This window comes from Mytilus edulis, chromosome 7, assembly GCF_963676685.1.
Source record: "Mytilus edulis chromosome 7, xbMytEdul2.2, whole genome shotgun sequence".
Lineage (NCBI taxonomy): Eukaryota > Metazoa > Mollusca > Bivalvia > Mytilida > Mytilidae > Mytilus > Mytilus edulis.
Genome location: NC_092350.1, coordinates 80,964,357 through 80,986,508, shown reverse-complemented (window position 1 = coordinate 80,986,508; position 22,152 = coordinate 80,964,357). Strand labels below are relative to the sequence as shown.

Genomic DNA, 22,152 nt, shown 5'->3' with positions numbered 1-22,152 from the left:
CTTTTAGGTCTTTTATGGTGCAGTGAATACAAAATTTAAAAAAATTCTCAAAAATTCATTTTCATCTGTATGTAAAATTATTTCATATTTTTCGACACCTGATTCATCACTCAGTTTTAGAAAGTATGTTCAGTTGATACTGTAATTTTTGTCCAATCACACTGTTTAGATACATTTACCTAAGTAGGGTACACAAAAGAGCAACCTAAATTCTGGAAAGCAAATACTACCGTGCCACCTTAACCAAGACATAACAAACTTGAAACTAGTCATGACACCTATGATGCATAGACTTCTTACTTTGGAACATATTACAATAAAGAATACTAGTCTGCACTCATTTCTTACCCCAAAAAAATGAAACATTACATCCCTACCCCATCTGGCAGATTTTCACTTTTTTTTCATCCTACCATTTTTACTTAAGGAGTGAACAAAACCCAAATATATGATGTTTCCAATCAACACAGAAGTCAAACATGGTGATTCAGGAGGAAATCTTGGATTGCCAACTCTGTTTATGGTTAATCTGACTGAAAGAAACAGTTTAAGCACCAAATCATGAAAACTGATATTAAAGTCCATTCCACATTTTACAGCATACCTTATATTACTTTAAACATTTCCAGATTATGAGGGTAATACAACAAGAGTCTTTAGATTGCAGTTAACTATTATTCCAAAATCTGTTTGACAATACATGTACTAGAATACATCTCTAAGTTGACTGTTTGTCTATTTCTCATGTATGCATTAAGTTAAATTATGTCCCCTTACATAATCAATTTGCCTTTATTGTGCTTTTCATTGTCAGAAAATCTTAACAAATAATGGTATTTTCATGGAAAATGAATAAACCATTTAATCTTGCTGATATAACATCATAAATACATTCTTTGTCAAAAATAATGTCTAGTCAATGTAAAGAAACCCCTATTTCTATCTCTATTTCAGACCAATATGAGAGCTAAATGAATAAGTAAGGACCCCTTAACCACTTACTGTTTCCCCAAAAGCTCCTACTGGTGTCATGTTACATCAGAACTACAAATTAAACCTCAAGAAAACTAGTATAGCTGTACTTGTGTTGAAAAAAATAAGAAATTATGCAATTTATTTATTACGGTGAAAATAATAGGATGTACATGCAACCGAAGAATGTCGCGTCTCAAATTTCAGTGGTTGCACATGTGTCAGACACTGCGAAAAGTCAAAGCGAGCATTTATAATTAAAAATGTATTGCAAGTTACATAAAAATAATGAAGTTCTACTTTCTAGGTAAATTTTTACATTATCACCTACAGATCAGGCAAAATTTGCTGAATCAGCAATTTTTACTCTCAGGGGTGGAATTTAAGGCTTGTTTTTATCATAGTTGCCCTTAATCAACTTTATATTGATAAACTTACAAATTGCATAGGTAAAAAAGTTCCTTAATTGATTTAGTGTTAAAATATATATCCCCCTTAAGGTGGCACGGTAGTATTTCCTGGCCCATAAGGGATAATGATAGCCTTTTTAGAATTTTCACCACTTTCTAACACTGCAAAAAATTCTACATTCACAGTTAACTGAAGTACTTTCATTTTACTATTCAGAAAAGAATTTGAATATGTATCATGACCGTTTACTTTTTTTGCTATTTTTAAAAACCTAAGGCCACTAGTACTTTTAGGTCTTTTATGGTGCAGTGAATACAAAATTTAAAAAAATTCTCAAAAATTCATTTTCATCTGTATGTAAAATTATTTCATATTTTTCTACACCTGATTCATCACTCAGTTTTAGAAAGTATGTTCAGTTGATACTGTAATTTTTGTCCAATCACACTGTTTAGATACATTTACCTAAGTAGGGTACACAAAAGAGCAACCTAAATTCTGGAAAGCAAATACTACCGTGCCACCTTAAGGTAGATTCATGGTATACCACCATCTTGGATTGTACAATGACAGTAAAAAAACGATCAAGTTATTTACCCGAATCTGCAAATTTGGAGACAGATTTACAATTTAATGGTTAGACTGTTTATTCAAGATATTTAAACAAATATCACTTTTTTTTTTTTTTTTTTAGAATTTTTTTTCTTCAAATGAGCCATTTAAGGGGAGATAACCCTTTTAGTAAAATAAAATACACAGGACTAAGAGGGATTTTTTTTAACCTGTAGCAAGAAAACAAGTTCGGTGACACCATTTTTTATTTTCATTTCCTAAAACATAATTAAACATCTCTTCTAACAATTTATTTCAAAATTCTATCTCTATTTTTTGCACACAAATGTGTTCTTTCACATTTTCATTTACAATCTAACCAAATTTAGGCAATTTTCAACTACTCATAGCTTGAAAAATAGCACGGTGACCCATAATTGTTATGATATCTTACAAAAAAACATAGAAAAATATTCATTCTGGCAAATTATAAGAAAATTCTGTTTCAAAAAGTCTTTACTTATTATCTACCTTATAATTTCATACAAATAAATTCCGTCCCCTTTTCCTTGAACTTGACCTATCAGTTTAGACTTTTCACGGGTTTTTACCAGCATGAGCAGTACGACGAGTGCCACATTTGGCTCATGATCTGCTTATCCTACTGATCTTCAAGAACACCTGCTATCACCACATGTTTGGTGGGGTTTTTGTTGCATAGTCTTCACTTTTCAATGTAGTGTTTTTTATACTTCTGTTTTCCTGTTTGTATGTTTCCTTTTTAGCCATGAAGTTGTCAGTTTATGTTCGATATATGAGTTTGAAAGCCCATTTGGTATAGTTTATCTCATTATAGAAACTGAACTGGAAGGAATTTCCTAATTTCCTTATATAATTGTTCCAATCTTACTGGTTTAAAAAGACGGGAAAGTGGTACATCACAATTATTTCAAATAAATTCCTCATGTGAGCTATTCTGAAAAATTCGGACCTTTATAGTTGACAATACGGTTCACGTTTTGAACACTTTTGAAGGCCCTGCAGTGACCTATAAGTGTTAGCTTCTATATCATTTTAATCTCTAATCGAGAGTTTTCGCGTGGCCATCATACCACAACGCTTTTTTTTAGATATTATATTATGCAAATCCATGAAAAAATACACAATAAGTTGACAAACACAAAACACGCAAACAAACACTATAAAACTAGAGGTTGAACACAAACCAAACTCAAAGTAACTGCAATGTTATCAGTTTAAGCAGGTTTTGCTACGCTTATGAGAGAGACTCATCTTGTTAAATAACGTTTACTTAGACCTCTTTATCAACTATAAAATATGGTAACGATATTGATTTAATCTTTAGCCATATAAATATATGTATAAGACAAAGTAAATGGCTGTTCGACATGTTTTTTTTCCAAATACGCATTAATACGTTTTATGAAATTTTACCATGATAAATAAATTGAGATGGACTGATTTGTTTATTTTGCTGTAGAATAGAGATAAATATAGTGTATATTATAATAAGCCTACGTAATCCGGTTGTTTGATGTCGAATATTGAGAATAAATGGTAGAGTATAAATAAATTGGTCGTAATGCGGAACAGCCGTTGATGTGTTTACTGCGTTTGCGCTAAAGGTAGATATATTGTGATTATACTGGTTGACGATAATAGGTCGTCTTATTATAATTGTTCATAAGATTATAGATAAAACATAAGAATAAATATATTAAACCCAACAAAACAAGCTACAAATCAAACTTGACATTTTAAAGTCGTAGTCTTATCATGTATTTGAAATTATAGGAATGGTGCAATACAACATCATAAATGGGATTTTAAAATGAAAAAAGTACGCATAGTACACAAATTATATTTGGAAATACGATTTGAATAAATGAGATTTAACCTAGAAGGAATTTGAATTTACACAAACTACAATAGAAACACAATATATGAGTTTGGTCAATTGATTCTCAAAATGTTGAATGGATGCACCAAAACAATAAACCATGCTGATTGAGACGACAATAGTTTATCTATTGCAAACTGTCAATATCATGATTTAAGAGAATCGAAACACTTTTAATCAACTTTTGTTTATAAATCTAAAGCTAAAACATGTATGTGTTCGTACCGGCAGACAAGGCAGCAAATAATGTAGTGGTGGTGTGACGCATATACTACTCGAAAGTTCTTCAAAACGACATTATCAATTCCTCTACATTCAGGTCAGTGCACACCACAGAGAGTTAAATCGTTAACAAGCATACCACTACTACTACCCAGCTTAAAGCATCTTCCGAACATTTGAAAGTCCCTACCATGTACTGGTTACCGAAATTACACAAAAACATATTTAAATTCCGTTTCATCTCAACTTCGAGTAAGTGTTTTACTACTAATCTATCAGTGCTTCTAACTACCTCCCTTACTACTATCAAAGAACTGGTTATTAACTTTTGTAATAAAGCTTATGAAAATAATGGTATTAATTATTTTTGGAGTGTTAAAAATTCTTTGGAGGTTTTAGATAAAATACATGCTTTCAATGGTCCTTACAATTCTGTTGACAGTTATGATTTTTCTACTCTGTACACTACACTTCCACACAATCTTATAAAGAAAAAGTTTTTGTATTTGATAAAATGGTCTTTCGAAAAATCTCATTGTAATTTTTTTTGCTGTAACTCGTTTAAGGCCTTTTCTGTAACGAAAAAGGAAAGTATGCTAGATACACTTACTGGAAATGTGAGGATATGATTGAAGCTTTAAACTTTCTGCTATATAACATTTATGTACGTTTCGGCGATAAAGTGTATCGTCAGGTAGTAGGTATTCCTATGGACACCAACTGTGCGCCTTTAATAGCAGATTTATTTCTATATTGCTATGAATCTCAGTTTATGACCAAACTCAGTAAAGACCCATCATTGTTATATTTGGTTGATACATTCAAAAATACCTACCGTTATCTGGATAATATTTTTTCGTTGAATAATCTAAAGTTCTCTAAATATACTTCAGAAATTTACCCAAACGAACTTACTTTATCTAAATCTAACATAAACAGCAGCAGTCGTCCTTTTCTAGATTTAGACATTTCAATTTCAAACGGGAAACTTCACACTAAAATTTACGACAAAAGAGACGATTTTTCATTTCCTATTGTTAATTTTCCTTTTTTAGACGGCGATGTGCCTTTGGCTCCATCATACGGTGTTTATATATCGCAACTCGTTAGGTTTGCCCGTGTGTGTTCAAATTTCATAGATTTTAACGAACGTAATCAATGCATCACTGGTAAATTGTTGTGTCAGGGTTTTCGATACCATAAATTACTTAAAACTTTTACTAAATTCTTTCATAGATACAAAGATTTGATTAGAAAATTTGGCTATACCTGTAGAAAGCTTATTAAAAATGGTTTTTCACATCCTAAATTTTATGGTAATATTGTACTTAAAGCGAGGAAATCACTATGTGATCCTTGTAAAATCATCGAACCTTTAAACAAACTTATAAGTAAGGGTTACCATACCAAAATTGTAATTAGATCTCTGAATATAGTTCACATTGGCACTAATATTGATTTTGTCATTAGCAAATTAAAACATAACTAAATTTCATTATCTTTTGAGGAGAGATGAAAAGAGACACAGACACGTGAATTTTTATTTCTATAGAAGTCGCTCTTCACTATCCTACTACCTGTCGATACATTTATTTTTGGCATTGCACAAGTCATGTCTTCTTTGACTATTAATGACGTTAAAATACTAAATCCCTGGGATGTGTTTTAGTTGATTTTAGTCTCTGATGCATGATTTTTTATTATTAATTGGTTTTGGCTTTAACTAGCTGTCAGTAACTGCGAGTACTCTCAAATCGTATTTTCTTGTTAATTCGACCTGTTGATACTGTTTATAATGCTTTTTTGTTATTTTTTATTTATATGGATCTTGTCTGTACACTAGCTTTAATTATTTGTAATATCTTCAATTTTTCACTTATTTTTACTACAATTGTATAAACTTCAAGATTATAATTTTTTTTTAAACCGGTTTTTTTCTGAAGTGAATATTGATTGGTTAAAAATTTCTCAGTGATGTCCTGCCATGGCTTTTGTTTGAATTTGTTTGTTAGCTTTTTGGTTATGAATGTTTGTCTCTAATATTTAATTAACTGTGCATTTGTATTCAGATATCGCAGATCAAATTTATTCGTTCATTGTTTAATCATACGTTTTTGATTGAGTTAAGTCTGCCAATTGATATTTTATTGTGTGTTTTTCTATGTTGTGATGTTATGCTATTGTTTCAGAAAAAGGGAGAAGGTTTGGATCCATTAAAACGTTTTATCCCGCTGCAAATGTTTGCACCTGTCCTAGGTCAGGAATCTGATGTACAGTAGTTGTCGTTTGTTTATGTAATATACACGTGTTTCTCGTTTCTCGTTTCTTGCTTTGTTTATATAGATTAGACCGTTGGTTTTCCCGTTTGAATGGTTTTACATTAGTAATTTTGGGGCCCTTTATAGCTTGTTGTTCGGTGTGAGCCAAGGCTTCGTGTTGAAGCCCGTACTTTAACCTATAATGGTTTACTTTAATTTTAAATTGTTATTTGGATGGAGAGTTGTCTCATTGGCAATCACACCACATCTTCCTATATATATGTGTATGTGTACTACTGAAAAAATAACTCCTCAAAAAGGTCATTCGTGTACGATAATCGTGAAAAAGCGATTATTTCAGCCTATAAAACAGGGATTTGGTTAGAAACAGGCATACTATATACAGGTGTTGATGTAAAACATGTAAAATCGTTTTTAATAATACCTAATATTTAATAATATCAACAAAACATCAGCCAGAACAAATAAAACAGACTGTACATAACATGATAAAAGCGCAAACAAACAAATTATATATCATGTAAAAAAAATATTATCATAAAATAATGAAATCATCACGAAACAGGTATATTAACATAACATGGCACTTTGCAAACGTGCGAAATCATATAAATGGTGCAATACTACTTAAATCTGTTTTATCTTTAAATTAGTAAAATTCTCATATTTACTTAACATTGTTTAACCGGAAGGCAAATTAATGTTATAATTCATATTCTTTTTGGGGTAAATATTGATGGTAAACCTGTTGCTTGAAAGCATCACTCGAAATTATTCAAAAAGTCTTAAGTACTGCATTATCAAAACAGTAAGCTATGCTGAATTACGGGGGAAATAGTTAATCTTAGTTTTAACTGTCAATATCATGTGTAAGTGATCGAAACACATGTTAATCAATCATTATTTTAAATTTATAACTAATAAATGCATGTTCTTTACTCTATAAAATTATAAATAACATGAAAACATTTCATGAATTGTTGCATATGCATATAAATAACTTAATATAGATCACAATGTTCACAGTACCGTAGGTAAATCCCCATATATCAACATGTATGATTATAGAGACTCCAAAGAAGGATTTAACAAGATTTCTAAGTAGCCACTGTCAATTTATGGAAAACAATTACATTCATAATTAAGCAATCTCATTAATAGGAAACATAATATAATCATTGTTTCGTCACGGTTTTAATTTACCACTTGTTATATTGTAAATCTTATATTATATAAAGTAAAAATTAAGAATACTCAAAAACTTTTTAAACGTTCAGAAAATTTTCTCAATACATTGACATCTTCTCCATACATTTATTTAATATACATTCAAAGTTCATCTCAACAGATTATAAATCAGTTCTTGTTTAATCTATAGTTTAATAACAAGGATTATATCTCTCTTTTGAAAAGCACTGGTTTCTTGTCCTGTGTTGATTATACTCTTTGGCTTTTGTTTCGGTCTTATCTGCTCTGCTGCGTTTGTTTAAGATTTTTGATTATCTATTAAATTAGTTTCGAGCTCGTAAATCACTGAAAAAATAATAAATGCAGAACAGACATAAATGTTGCAGTAGAATTTTCAATATGACACATACAAATTTAGAGCTTACTTACCACAACAAATACAGTTTAAGACGTCTTAACAAAAATTTCCAACAACAACTGCCAAATTTCTGAACGACCATTATCAAAAGCCATTTGTATAGGTGTCTGTCCATGATTGTCACATATATTATAATCTGCTCCTTTATCTAACAATAGTCTTACTACTTCTGTTTGACCAGTTTTGCAAGCCATAAGTATTGGTGTCTGCCCAAGATTGTCACGTGTATTAAAATCTGCTCCTTTATCTAACAACATTCTTACCACTTCTGTTTGACCAGTTTTACAAGCCACAAGTATTGGTGTCTGCCCAACATGGTCACTTGTAAAATAATCTGCTCCTTTTTCCAACAACATTCTAACTATATCTATATGACCACGTCTACAGATTTCTGTTCGAACAGTTCTGCTAGCCAACATTATAGGTGACTGGCCCCACATGTCAAAATAATAAACATTTTCTGCGCCCCTGTTTATCAGCATTCTAACTATATCTGAATGACCATGTCTACATGCCTTCATTAAAGGTGACTGGTTGTTGTCGTCACATTTAACATAATCTACTCCTTTCTTTAACAATATTCTCACTATATCTATATGTCCATGTCGACAGGCCAACATTACGGATGACTGACCTCGTAGGTCACATTTATCATAATCTGCTCCCTTGTCTAACAACATTTTTACAATATCTCTACAACCATGTCTACAACCAAACATTAGTGATGACTGGCCTCTTGAGTCACATTTATCTTGATCTGCTCCTTTGTCTAACAACATTCTTACTATTTCTGTTTTACCATAGAAACAAGCAAGAATTAATGGTGAACGATCCAAATCGCCACCTTTATTATAATCTACGCCTTTTTCTAACAACAGTCTTACTATTTCTCTTTGATCAAATCTACAAGCAATCACAAGAGCTGACTGCCCCAAATAGTCACATTTCTCGTAATCTACTCCGTTCTCTAATAATCGATTTGCTATTTCTGTATGACCATGCATACAAGCAAATATTAAAGATGACTGACCTCTTTTGTCACATTTATTATAATCTGCTCCAATGTCTAACAACATCATTACTATTTGTGTATGACCATACATACAAGCCATCATTATTGGTGACTGTTCATCATTGTCACATTTATTATAATCTACTTCCTTCACAAATAACATTCTTATTATTTGTGTATGACCATATATACAAGCCATCATTACTGGTGACTTTCCATCATTGTCACATTTATCATAATTTGCTTCCTTCTCTAACAGCATTCTTACTATATTTGTATAACCATGTTTACAGGCCACCAATAAAGGAAACTGACCCTGTATGTCACATTTATTTTGATCTGCTCCATTGTATAACAACATTTTGACTATGTCTGTATGGCCATTTTTACATGCCATCATGACAAGTAAATCAGCAATATTGTCGGATTTGCTATCATTTGCTTCTTTCTCTAACACCATCTTTAATATTTGTAAATTTCCATTTGTGCACATTATAAGTATAGGCGATAGATGACCTGTCAAGTCATATTTTTTTGTAATTTGCTTCTCTGTCTAGCAACATTGTAACTATGTCTGTATGGTCATGTTTACAAGCCATAAACAGCGGTGACTGATGAAGATTGTCACATTTACTGTAATCTGCGCCGTTGTCCATTAGTATCCTTACAATGGTTGTATGACCATATATAGAAGCCATAAGTGTAGGTGACTGACCAATCTCGTCACATTTATTACAATCGGCTGCTTTGTTTAACAACATTCTTACTATGTCTGTATGACCATATCTACAAGCAACCATCAGAGGTGACTGACCACAAATTCCACTTTTGTTTACATCAACACCTTGCTTGCAACACCACTGGATCATTTGCATGTCTCCAATCGAACAGCAATGTAGCATAACGGTGTCACAAATATCATCCCTGTAGTATAACATATCTCGTTTACACTTTTTATCATTAGTATCACGGGTAAGTACCAATTGCTTTTGGTAAACTACATCTAAGGTATTCAAATAAAACAGAAATCTTTGTCTGAATTGATGTATTTTCATGTTTTTGTTATTAAATACGTCTTGAAGTTTTCCTTTTGACCAGTCTTCAGTCATTCTCTGCATGTAGAGTTTGTGGTACTGACAGGGCACAATAGTGATAAACTGATCCGTGGCGTCTCTTCTTTCCAGTAAAAATGTCTCCCATATCAAGCAGCTGTCAGCATTCTTGATCAGACAATCGATGATTTTCTGTCCAAAGTAATTGACTAGATAGTGGAATATTTTATCATGAATAGTTGTGTAGAAGGTTTTGGTTTTTAATATAAGTTTATTGTTTTCTGTTGTTGGATATGATTTGTCTTGTTTTATTAATAACGTATTTAAAAGGGATTCCATTTCATCTTTCAAAAAAAGTCTTGATGTTCCTCTGTCTAGTTTACACGTTTCACACGTGTTTTCAATGATGGTTTTTATTTCTTCATCAGTCTTTTTCGTTAACATATCTTCGTTCAGTTTGTTATTGAACATGACACATAAAACCAAAGCACAGTATTTACCAAAACATCTCTTTTGAAGCTGGTCAACCTGTGCTTCATAAACTGAATAAGGATGCTGGAAAAAATGTTTTATGTCTTGTGTAGGATTATTATAATACAATTGACATAAAAGTGGAAAACAATCGTATAACCCATAATAATCTGAAATCTCAATAGCTTTTGTTTCGAGGTATACTTCAGCTATTGATTGTTTTTCATTTTTTGTCAGACACATATCAAGTGACAATAAATTACACACAGATGAATTAAAAATTGATAATATGTCAAAGTTGTTATCTTGGTACACTTGCAATCTACATGTTACCATTATTTTTGTTTGATTATCTTCAATTATCTCTTTTATATGCCCACTAATGGACTCCCAAAGTTTGATATCATTCTGGCTCAATGAAAAACCCCCGAATAAATCATCTATAACAAACAATGTTTTCTGGTTTGGATTGTAATATTGGATAATGTCACGTGGATCTGTCACTAAAAATATGTCGTATCCATTTGCATCCATTTGTAAAGCCACGTGTTGCAGGATTGCAGTCTTCCCTACCCCAGAACTAGCAGTTATGGTAACACAGCTATTGTCTTGTAAAAGTTTCAGGACGTGTTTGGCAGCTCTTGTGCTTACAAACATCTTATCATTGTTTTTCCATTTTTTATAGATTTTGTTGATTTGGGCTACAAGGAAATTAAATACAAACTTTAAAATGCTTTATTATTATCTATATAAATAACAATTTATTAGATGGACTTATAAAATATATGAGAAATAAATGATTCCAATTGTTTCTAAAATTTCAATTTTGTACTTGTTTGGCTTTATAAATAGTTTGATATGAGCGTCACTGACGAGTCTTATGTAGACGAAACGCACGTCCGGCGTACTAAATTATAATCATGGTACCTTTGATAACTAATTACACCCAAATGAATTATTCAATCCACTCTGTGGATAATTTTGATTTGTCCACTAATGCTGCTATAGAAATACTTTACACCTTGATTTAACACTTTAGTGTTGACATAAATATCAATTATATAATGATTTTTATAAATTTACTGTTTGCAAAATTATGAATTATTCGAAATACTATGGATTGTCTTATCCCAGGAAAAGATTACCTAAACCATATTTTGTACCAATTTTGGAATTTTTGGTTTTCAATGCTCTTCGACCTTATACTTGTTTGACTGGTGTTTTTTTTAACAATTTTGATCTGCGCGTCAATGATTATTCTTTTGCAGACGAAACGCGCGTCTGGCGTATCAAATTATAAGCCTGTAGCTTCGATAACTATCAATAAACAACATATTCACCTTAATGTGAACAGTTTAACCTTACATCGAATTTTCGTCTCTTAAATATAAAATATATAAACCGAAATACCGTTATAAGGCTAATAAACTTAAGTCTATACAAACTTACTGTTTTGCAATGTACGGTTTTATCTTCGATACATTTTCAAAAACAGAAAATACCTGGCAAATCCATTTGTTTATACGGAGGTTTGTGATGTTAACGTTTCAAGTAATACAAAAAAGGTTCAATATACCATCGTTTATAATTATATTTTGCCAGAAACAATAATTTTAATCTAATCTTAAAATATTCTGTTGCAAAAATTTATCAAAACTTTACCATGTGTTTACATCATAACTCATTTAACCTTTTGGTTCTTTTGGAGGTTTGTTTGAATATTTTGAGTTGTGTAGCACATCTTTATATGAATGTTTAAATTACTTTCGTTCATGGATCACAATTTCGGTAACAATAAAACAAATTAAGTTTGTTTGGCTTGCCTACACATTTTTATAACTTAAAACAACTATAAACAGCTGTCATAAAATTTGAAGGTATAGGTAGTAATAAAACTAGGTTTAACCCACCATTTTGGAATTATCGATACCAAGTCGGGAATATGACCGTTGTGTTTCAGTCGTTCCAATGGAAGATAAATTTGTGCGTTTATGTTGAGAGGATTTGTGAATTTCTCCCTTTTCGAATTTACCCTTGATTATATATATATATAAAAAGTTAAGTATGACCTCCCATAATTGATTATTTTTCTATGTTTAATGATTTACGTTTCAAAAGTTTACCTCTTACATTCCATGGTACTGTATCCTGCTGAGATTTTGCAAGTTTTTGTTGGAGCGATGCATAGGAATTTTTTATTTCTTCATGATCTTCTTGAAGCAATGAAAAGCGTTTAGTTCCTTCTTCGTAATTTCCTTGCAGTAGTTCGTGTGATTTCTGAAGTTTTAAATGAGACGATTTAAATTCTTCCAATGATTCTTTTATTTCTTTAATTTCATCCTCAGAATGCTTGATATTCATTACTATTTCTTGGTTGGAATAATCTAAACATTTTGTTTTCAACTGATAACATTCCTGTTCCATTGTGTGTCCTCCTAGTCTAGCAATGGCCTGTAACATAAATGATAGTACTCGAAAATGCAAATGATACACAAAGTGTTAGATGTGTATGATTTAAAATGTTAAGGTTATAAGTTTAGAGAGTCGTCTATGCATGTTCGGGTACAATACATAAAACAACAAAAAAATGTTTTGGTGAGGCTCGTGTTGCTTAGTCTTTAGTTTTCTATGTTGAGTTTTGAGTACTATTGTTTGTTTGTTGGTCCTTTCCTTTTAAAGCCATGACGTTGTCATTCTATTTTAGACTTGAGAGTTTGAATGTGCATCTAGTATGTTTCACCTCCCATTTAAAGCACACTTCCATATTATTAATAAATCCATTTTTTTTATGAATGAACTACACATCCCTTTAACAAATCGCACGTGGTAAATGATCACTCGACCAGAAATTTAATGTAATCGAAATTAACATAACAAAAGACTTGATGTACGATAAAATTGAAACTGCTTAATAAATACAGGTAGCCTTTGTGAGAAATAAATAAGATAAAAAACAAACTTTATTCAAATAATTATATATGGTGAGATGTATAGATATATAGATCGATATTGATTGCAGGTACATGTACATTTGTACAAGGATAGATAATATTTATAAAGGTTGATATTAATAATTTATAGTGGTAGTTTTTCTTCTCATTTGCTTTTCCCCGACAAATGAGACTGTAAAAATCGGGGCCCCCTTAGTTGCTTCCCTGGGCAACTGAGGGTTGATGTAATAGGTGATTGTTAATAAAATATGTTTAATATTAAAAAAAAAAAAAAAAAAAAAAAAAATAAGTAAATAGTCTAATTCGGTAGGTCACATTCGTGAAAAGGGAAGGGGATTCTAGTTACGACATAACGAACATATCCGATTTCATCTATGAAACGGTGATTCCATAACGGTCAACCAACTCGTGATGTCGTCCGTAAAATTTACGAAAGGATTATTTCAACATTTGGAACTATCGGTTTAATAGCTTCCTTGTGGGAAGCGACCCGATATCAAAGAAAACATGAAAGGAAATCAAGCCCAGGAATATAAGTTTGTCTATACCCAGATATAGTTTCTGATGAAAGCCGTAACGTAACATCTCAAAATGATGCCATGTTTGATCGCTATTGGCCTACTGGTAGTAGAGAATAAAGTGTAAAAAAAACCACAACTTATGAAAAACAGGCAACGAAGTGTTCACAATTAACTAATCATAGATACCAGGGTTCACAAAAGATCGTTGCAGCTTTCTTTTTTTCAAATCGATAACGTATATATAGATTTTCTAGAAAACTGATTAGAAATACATACATCAGTGATATCAGTCAAGGCAGTATTGAAGAAGGAAGTGTCTATTTTTCCATCATCCAGGTGAGCCAAGCAGTTCCTGTAATATTTGATTCTCGCCAAATCCGCACCTTGTGTAACTTCTACTGTGTGTGGTAAACAATCATATCCACCAGCAGGAGGAGTCATGGGAGTTAGGTGTCGAAGTAATGTTATCATCAACGTGACATCAAACCTTTTTGAATCAGGAACTCCTGCAAACATAATAACATATGCCTGCAAGATAATCACTCATACTAAGTCATTCGTTTTTGGTTTTGGTTTTGAAAAAAGTAACAACAGTTAATATTCTTTCAAGACCACGTTAAAAAAATCCTCTGAAGCTAGATCTGTTTATCTATCTGGCGAACATGATATCAACCATTTTGAAGAGGTTCGTGCTGCTCAGTCTTTAGTTTTCTATGTTGTGTTTTGTGTACTGTAACTCGTATTTAGTCGTATGTCACATCGTTTTTGACCAAAAAGTTTTAGAATAAATTCCGAAGTTTTTATTCCACACTAATATGACCATAATCATTCACTGTGAGCTTAAATCTCAACCATTTAAAACAGAGCCCAGGTGGTCGTGTGGTCTAGCGGGACGGCTGCAGTGCAGGCGATTTGGTGTCACGATATCACAGTAGCATGGTTCGAATCCCGGCGAGGGAAGAACCAAAAATTTGCGAAAGCAAATTTACAGATCTAACATTGTTGGGTTGATGTTTAGACGAGTTGTATATACATTATGTACACAGCCATGTATCACCATCATTGATGGCGATCCGATGGATACATCTGTTGTAGGGTTGTCACTGACTCAGACGTACTTATATATATATATATATATATATATATACATTGATGCGTTTTTTAAAAGACCAAATATTATATTTTTTCTATAGCAGACATTGATTGTAACCTTCTATAATAGCAAAGTGTAGCCATATTTAGCTGATATTAAAGAAACGGGTTCAACATTAAGACAGGAAATTAATCACTTTTAGATTGATTGAGTAACTGTTGACATTATTTTATACTTTTGCTTATACATTTGTATCTATCTTATTTAACAATCATAAAGATACGTGCGTTTATTTTATCATTTTATTTGTATGCTGTTTTATCACTGGGGTAAAGCTGATGACCGTAACTGCATTCACGGTCATCCCAAGATGTCGGATGGAAAATTAGGTCAGTATTTGTATTGTCTGTTTAAGTGTTTCTAAATCATTTTCTTTACAAAACACATTGGTACGATGTAAATTTATAAAAGATTCACACGGAAATCACAAATTACTACCGAGAAATGTGTATTTAACGGGAAATAGGATTTGCAAAAATTGCTAAGATGACAGCAAAGTTTCATTATAACAATAACAAAAAAATCAACCTTAAATTATTCCAAAACTACAGCATAAATAAGCAAACCTTTACCAGATTTAGGGTTCAGATGCTATATGATGTATGGGAATAACATAACTGCATGTGTACTGTCATTTTATAAGTATCTAATGGATGCATTCATGGCAAAATATGGTGCGCATTAAAATTGTCAATCTCTCTACAGGATGTTTGATGTCGAAATATTTTAAGGCCAAAAGCTCAATACAAAAGTTGTGAACATGATTAAAACGAAAAGTTCAAAAGTTCAAAAGTGAAATTAAACCAGAACTAGTTTAAATAATAAATTTCTTTTGATTCTCTATGATGTTATGTTGCTGCCTTATTGATATATCCATATATATTTTTATTCAAACTCATCTCGAAACCTACCACAATATCCGGGGAACAGAGAAGTCAATAAATTGTTTTTAGAATAAAACATGCTTCTTGACACTCAATATGGTATATTGGGGCCAGGAAAGTTAACTTCTTCTATAATAAACCAGACATCTTTCAACTTACCAGCTTGTTACTGAGGACATCCAGCAAAAATAGATTTTTTATGTAGAAATAAACACAAATCATGTTTCTAAACAGCCTGAGTGTATCATAGGAACATAAGATACCACTGTTATTAGAATAGAACATGACTCTCTCGACTTACCAGCCTGATCATATCTTGGAATCGGTAGATTCCAATATTTCTATGATAAATTTGGCAAATCTGTACTTACAAGGATATATTTTGGAACAGGAAAGTTCATCGTACTAAAAAAGAAACTAATCAACTATCCCAGGCGTTTTGTCTAAATACGTATCATTGTTAGCGCTCAACTTAAAATAGTTTGTAGGTCAAATCAAATACAAAGTTGAGGAGCATTAAAACCAAGAAATACGAATGAGCAGTCCTAAAAACATGCATCTTTTAATTTATCAGCTTCGAGATATGAGGCATTTAAGAAGTTCTGATGTTTTGAGGGATGTCTTGTAAACATGAGATGCCGCTTATGCTGAATAAAACATTATATCTCTCTGTTTGTACCTATTTGGATATCTCGGCAAAAAGAGAGTCCGCTAAGAATGGAATAAAACATAGATGTACGGATTTACCATGATATCTTGAAATCAAAAGACTTCACTTATAATAGAATACGACATGCATCTCTGTATAAAGCTAATCTTCGGATGAGGATGATCGACTGGTACTTAAATAAAGTATGTATAGCTGTACTTCACAAGAAATATTGGGAACATGAGATTCTGCCCTTATTAGAACCTGGGTTATAAAAGTTCGTTATATGTCCTTAATTGCATATTATAAGAAAGGAAAGGAAGATTCCACTGTCACGTATATATAATATGCATTACTGTACATAACTGCTATTTAGCGAACAGTAGATTTAACTGTTCCTGAAATAAATCTTGTAAAATTGTACTTGGCAGGTATTTTGAGATTAGGAAATTCAACTGAGTCTGGAATAAAACTGGAAACAGGTGTTTTTGCTATATTCGAAAACTGGGATATTTAAAATAACTAAAACGATTTTACCATTTTTTCTTTTAAAAATGTCCTGTACCAAGTCAGGAATATGGCCATTGTTATATAACAGTTCGTTTCTGTGTGTGTTACATTTTAACGTTGCGTCGTTTGTTTTCTCATTTTTTTTAGTGTAAATTCACATTGCGATAACACGTGTCACGGTACTTGTCTATCCCAAATTCATGTATTTGGTTTTGATGTTATATTTGTTATTCTCGTGGGATTTTTTCTGATGATTGGTCCGTTTCTGTGTGTGTTACATTGTAGTGTTGTGTCGTTGTTCTCCTCTTATATTTAATACGTTTCCCTCAGTTTTAGTTTATTACCCCGATTTTGTTTCTTGTCCATGGATTTATGAGTTTGAACAGCGGTATACTACTGTTGCCTTTATTTATATATACAAAAATATATGATGTTACTGGCAATAAGATTTATATACATTCTAAGAAATCCATGGAGTAGGAGATCTAACTTTTAACAGAAAACAAATGGTCCTCTGTATTTACCATGTTTACCTTGTTATAATAAGAACAGATGGTTACATTGTTACTTGAGTTAACTTGAAAAATCTTTGAGTTTATTAAGATATCTAAAGAACAGAAAATTTTAATGTTATGAAAATTAAATTTGGATCTTTTAACTTACCGGAATTTTTTGGGAACAAAAGGTTCCACTGATATTGATTTATTACGCGTTTCAATTGAAGGTCTTTCAGTATGTTATACTCTTTCTACATTGAGGCATTCGGGCATGATGGAGCAAATTCACGATCAAACAAAGCTCTTACTCCACGTGGAGAAATCCCAGTCAGCAACAAGCTCATCCTTACATAATTTTCCTCCTCTTGTGACAAAGAAACAGCTGCCATGCTGATGTTGATTTGTAAAATTAGAGTACTATTTTAGTATTTTGTGTATTATTCTCTATTACTTGCGTTTATGCAAGGGATAGCTTTGATTTTGGTTAGATACTTTGATCTTAGATTGCCTGTTATGTCATGTTTTCATTTCGGTTGAATGATTTTGCTCTTTAACATTTCTATAGTAATATCCAGATTTTGTGCATTTCCTGAAGAAAAAAAAATTAAAAAGGATACCAATATATGAATAATAATTTTCGAAGCATTATGTTAAAATTATCATTGAATAAGTATTACATACTCAAATGTGTTCCATTATGCCTCAAAGGTTTTCTTTGGTATAACAGGGGTAGTTCCTAATATTTAGTAAATTGTGATGTTTTCTTTTTGTTCCGATATCAATCTAAATATAATCAATGACGATAAATTTTCTTTTCCGGTAGTTTAATAGTGTTATTACATACATAGTTAAAAACATTTTATTTAAAGTGAATACCGTGTACAATATGCGAGTATTTATATTATATCATTTATGCATATCAATGACAAAACTGATAAACATTGATAATAAGAGATCAGATACAGATTACAACTCTTGCACATGTCTAAACACTAGTCTTTCTAGAAATACTGAGGCATACTTACCCTAATTACAACTGAACTTTGAACCTATCTTTTCTAAATAAAACTAATTTCATTACGCTTTAAAACAGCAATGTTGAAACATTTGAAATAAATTGTTCCTTGTATTTGGTGAATTGTGATTTCCTCTTTCCGTTTCGATATCGATCTAAATATATATAATCAATTCAATTCAAATATTTATTGTCATATAAACTCTGAACAATAAGTTTGTGACAAAATCAATGACGAAAAGTTTTCTTTCCTGTATTTTAACTGTTATGACATACATATAGATATATGTTTTAAATACAAAGTCGGTTGATATGATCAGTTATGCATTTATAGCTAAAATGTATTAAACGTAGCGTGGTAGACTTATATTAACGATGAAGGTTCATAAAGGGTGTGAATGTAATACAGTACATTAGAACGTAGGGAGGTCATATAAGATCAGACAAAAGGAGTCTGACAAAAACCAACTTTCTTTCAAACTGATGGATAGAGTTGAAACCGTTTTCTTTTAATAATTACAAACTGATACAGAGAATTCTATGGATATTATATAAGTACTTTAGTTCCACGTCACTTGCTGCAACTCCTGCATACGAAGAGATTCCATATTACAAATTTCTACGTCAAACAATCCATTTACACAAATACGGATCAATTGATGCACATCCATTAATGAATGACCACTTTTAATCCAGAAAATTAAATTTTTACTAATACAGTTTATATGCATAGGTCATAGTTAACAACAGTTTCTGAAGGGTGATGTAGTTTTGCGTAATAAATTTCGTTTTTAAGCTTTCCATTTCTCTTAAACATGATTGCAGAGGAAGCATTGGTGTCCTTGGGCTGTTTTCTGCTCTTTGGTAGAAATCTCTATTAATAAATGTGGAAATTCAGTTTAACATTTGTGCTGTACCTGTGAAACAGGATACAGTCAGATGCAATTCTTACGGTTTATTTGTAAACTTTAAAATCCGATGAATAATAAAATTCTATAAGGTTTGTAAAATGTTTTTGGTCTTTATTGGAACACATCATGAGTTATTTTATTTTTTAATGAATTTTAACATATGAATAAGTAACGTTTTACATGTCAAATATGATGCATGAACAGTCCTACATTCTTTTTGGCAGTGTACAATGTGATGATTTTCTAATACATTGTACTTGTACGTTATGACGTCTATAAATAAACTAAATCCTGTTGGATGTGTACTGATTGATGTTTTAGTATTTAATTTGTAATTGGCTTTGAACTGACTTTATGTAATTGCGAGTTCTATTTTTATTGGTACTTTAGAGTAGGTGTTTTTGTTAGCTGTTTTCTAGTATTTCCTTTCGAATAGTTATCAAAGGTACCAGGATTGTAATTTAGTACGCCAGACGCACGTTTCGTCTACATAAGACTCATCAGTGACGCTCATATCAAAATATTTATAAAGCCAAAAGTACAAAGTGAGTCACACCTTCCAACTGTTTTGTACAAGTCATTTTTATATTGTGTTGTTACATTATCATAGTTATCAAAGGTACAAGGATTATAATTTAGTAAGCCAGACGCGCGTTTCGTCTAAATAAGACTCATCAGTGACGCTCATATCAAAATATTATAAAGCCAAACAAGTACAAAGTTGAAGAGCATTGAGGATTCAAAATTCCAAAAAGTTGTGCCAAATACGTCTAAGGTTATCTATGCCTGAATAAAAAAATCCTTAGTTTTTCGAAAAATTCAAATTTTTGTAAACAAAAAATTTATAAAATTGACCACATTATTGATATTCATGTCAACACCGAAGTGGTGACTACTGGGCTGGTGATACCCTCGGGGATCATGTCAGGTTAATCGGAGGGTTAAGAGCTCAACACACTAGTCGGAAGAGACCTATAAGAGGTTCCAAAAGACCAAAACATTCAGGAAGTGCCTGTCACAAGTCATGAGTCTGTAATTCATTATTTGACATTGATTGCTGTGTGTCAAAAATCAGACAATCAGTTTTCTTGTATGAAACAAATGAAATTCCATCGTGACGAATCCTTTCTAAGGTAGTATACAGTATTTATTTTGTTCATTGTTGAAATTGTGTACATGTTTGTTTACCAATATCTGCTTATATTAGAAATACACAACTTATATTACTTTGTGTACTTATACCTTCATCTATTATTTTTGCATTACAATTGTAGCTAATTGATTGGCATGTGACGTCTTAAAATGTTATAAAAAGAAACAACCTTTAAATAATCAGAGCCTCTTTAAGGATCTATAGTTTTCTTCTGACAAAAAAAGGCAAATTTTGTAGAAACACTTTTCAAATAAAACGAAATTGAAGTGTGTTATATCGCCCAACGAGCAGCTTACGTGATTTCGGTCCTTTAAACAGGGCATTTAAAATATTCCTGTATCTTTAACTCTCAGCATTTGAACAGCTAGAGTCGACACCCTTATAAGACTGTATACATATTAGATTAGCGGAACTATACGTCTTTACAAGTCCTTTTGATACAGCAAAAACAAAGAATTTGTGGTCAATCAACGAACTTCATTTATGTACCTTTAAATGGTAGTACCTTTGCCTCTTTTAGCTTTTTATGAATCAGATGATAAAATGTGGAATACATTCTACACTGAGGGGTCCTTCAGGCACTGATTTCTATCTATTTTTACATATCGATATGGTCTTAAACTGGGCTTATAAACATCTTAATTTTGAGATTGTTTCTGGTAGCAAACAAAACAGTTTTTGGGGTTCCCAGTATACGAATATTTTGCAGGATGCAGATTCCATTCAATTATCCACACAAGATTTTAACCTCGAAAAATGCTTTTTCTAATATGAACTAAGAGAAACACCTGCAACATGTCCCAAAAGTAGAAAACAGTCAAGGAGAGAGTGTCCTTCCTACGCGGCTTGTTGGTTGTTATAAACCCCTACTGTTGCAATCGAAATACACCTAATTACCCTGAACAAAGTGTGTTGGCCAGAGAATTCATAACTGCTTTCTACTCAAACCAATTCATTCATTTCAAGCTTCTATTCTGAAAGTTTAATTAATTCTTAGTGCATTTTCCCCAATTCAAAGTCTGTCCAAAACGACATTGAGTGTGGGTCAACTTGCTCCCTTAAACATATTCTTTTTCAGCTGCAATCATTGAAAAGTAACACATATTTTACATGTATTTAATGAAAAAGGTTCGTCTCAGAGAGGTTGTTGAAGAGAAGAGGAAATGAGTACAGACGCGTGTAAGAGGCTGTGCCCTTCCTAGATGACAGAAGTCCCACAAGAAGTTTTGCTGGAACTACCAGTTTTCCATTCATTGTTTAAAAGACTTTCTGCATATGATATCAATCTTTCTGCAGATGGAACTGTACCCAAAGATAATAAAAACATTAAGAAAGAATCACATAAAGTTGTTGATATCATTATCAATCCTAGATCCACCGTGACCAAATTTGACTGGCCAATTGTTATAG

The 22,152-nt window shown here is 31.9% G+C and overlaps 2 protein-coding genes across 2 annotated transcripts; both read right to left on the bottom strand.

Annotated features, from left to right (window-relative positions):
* Positions 1–6,768: 6,768 nt before the first annotated feature.
* LOC139482365 (uncharacterized) lies at positions 6,769–14,558 on the bottom strand. The gene is made up of 3 exons (XM_071266225.1): positions 14,247–14,558; positions 12,622–12,949; positions 6,769–11,199 (listed from the first exon to the last, which is right to left on the bottom strand). The coding sequence occupies exons 1-3, from the start codon at positions 14,484–14,486 to the stop codon at positions 9,500–9,502; spliced, it is 2,268 nt and encodes a 755-aa protein (XP_071122326.1). The 5' UTR covers positions 14,487–14,558; the 3' UTR covers positions 6,769–9,499.
* On the bottom strand, positions 7,990–9,435 carry LOC139483447 (ankyrin repeat domain-containing protein 50-like). The gene has a single exon (XM_071267472.1). It carries the CDS (start codon positions 9,433–9,435, stop codon positions 7,990–7,992), a length of 1,446 nt encoding a protein of 481 aa, XP_071123573.1.
* Positions 14,559–22,152: the final 7,594 nt, after the last annotated feature.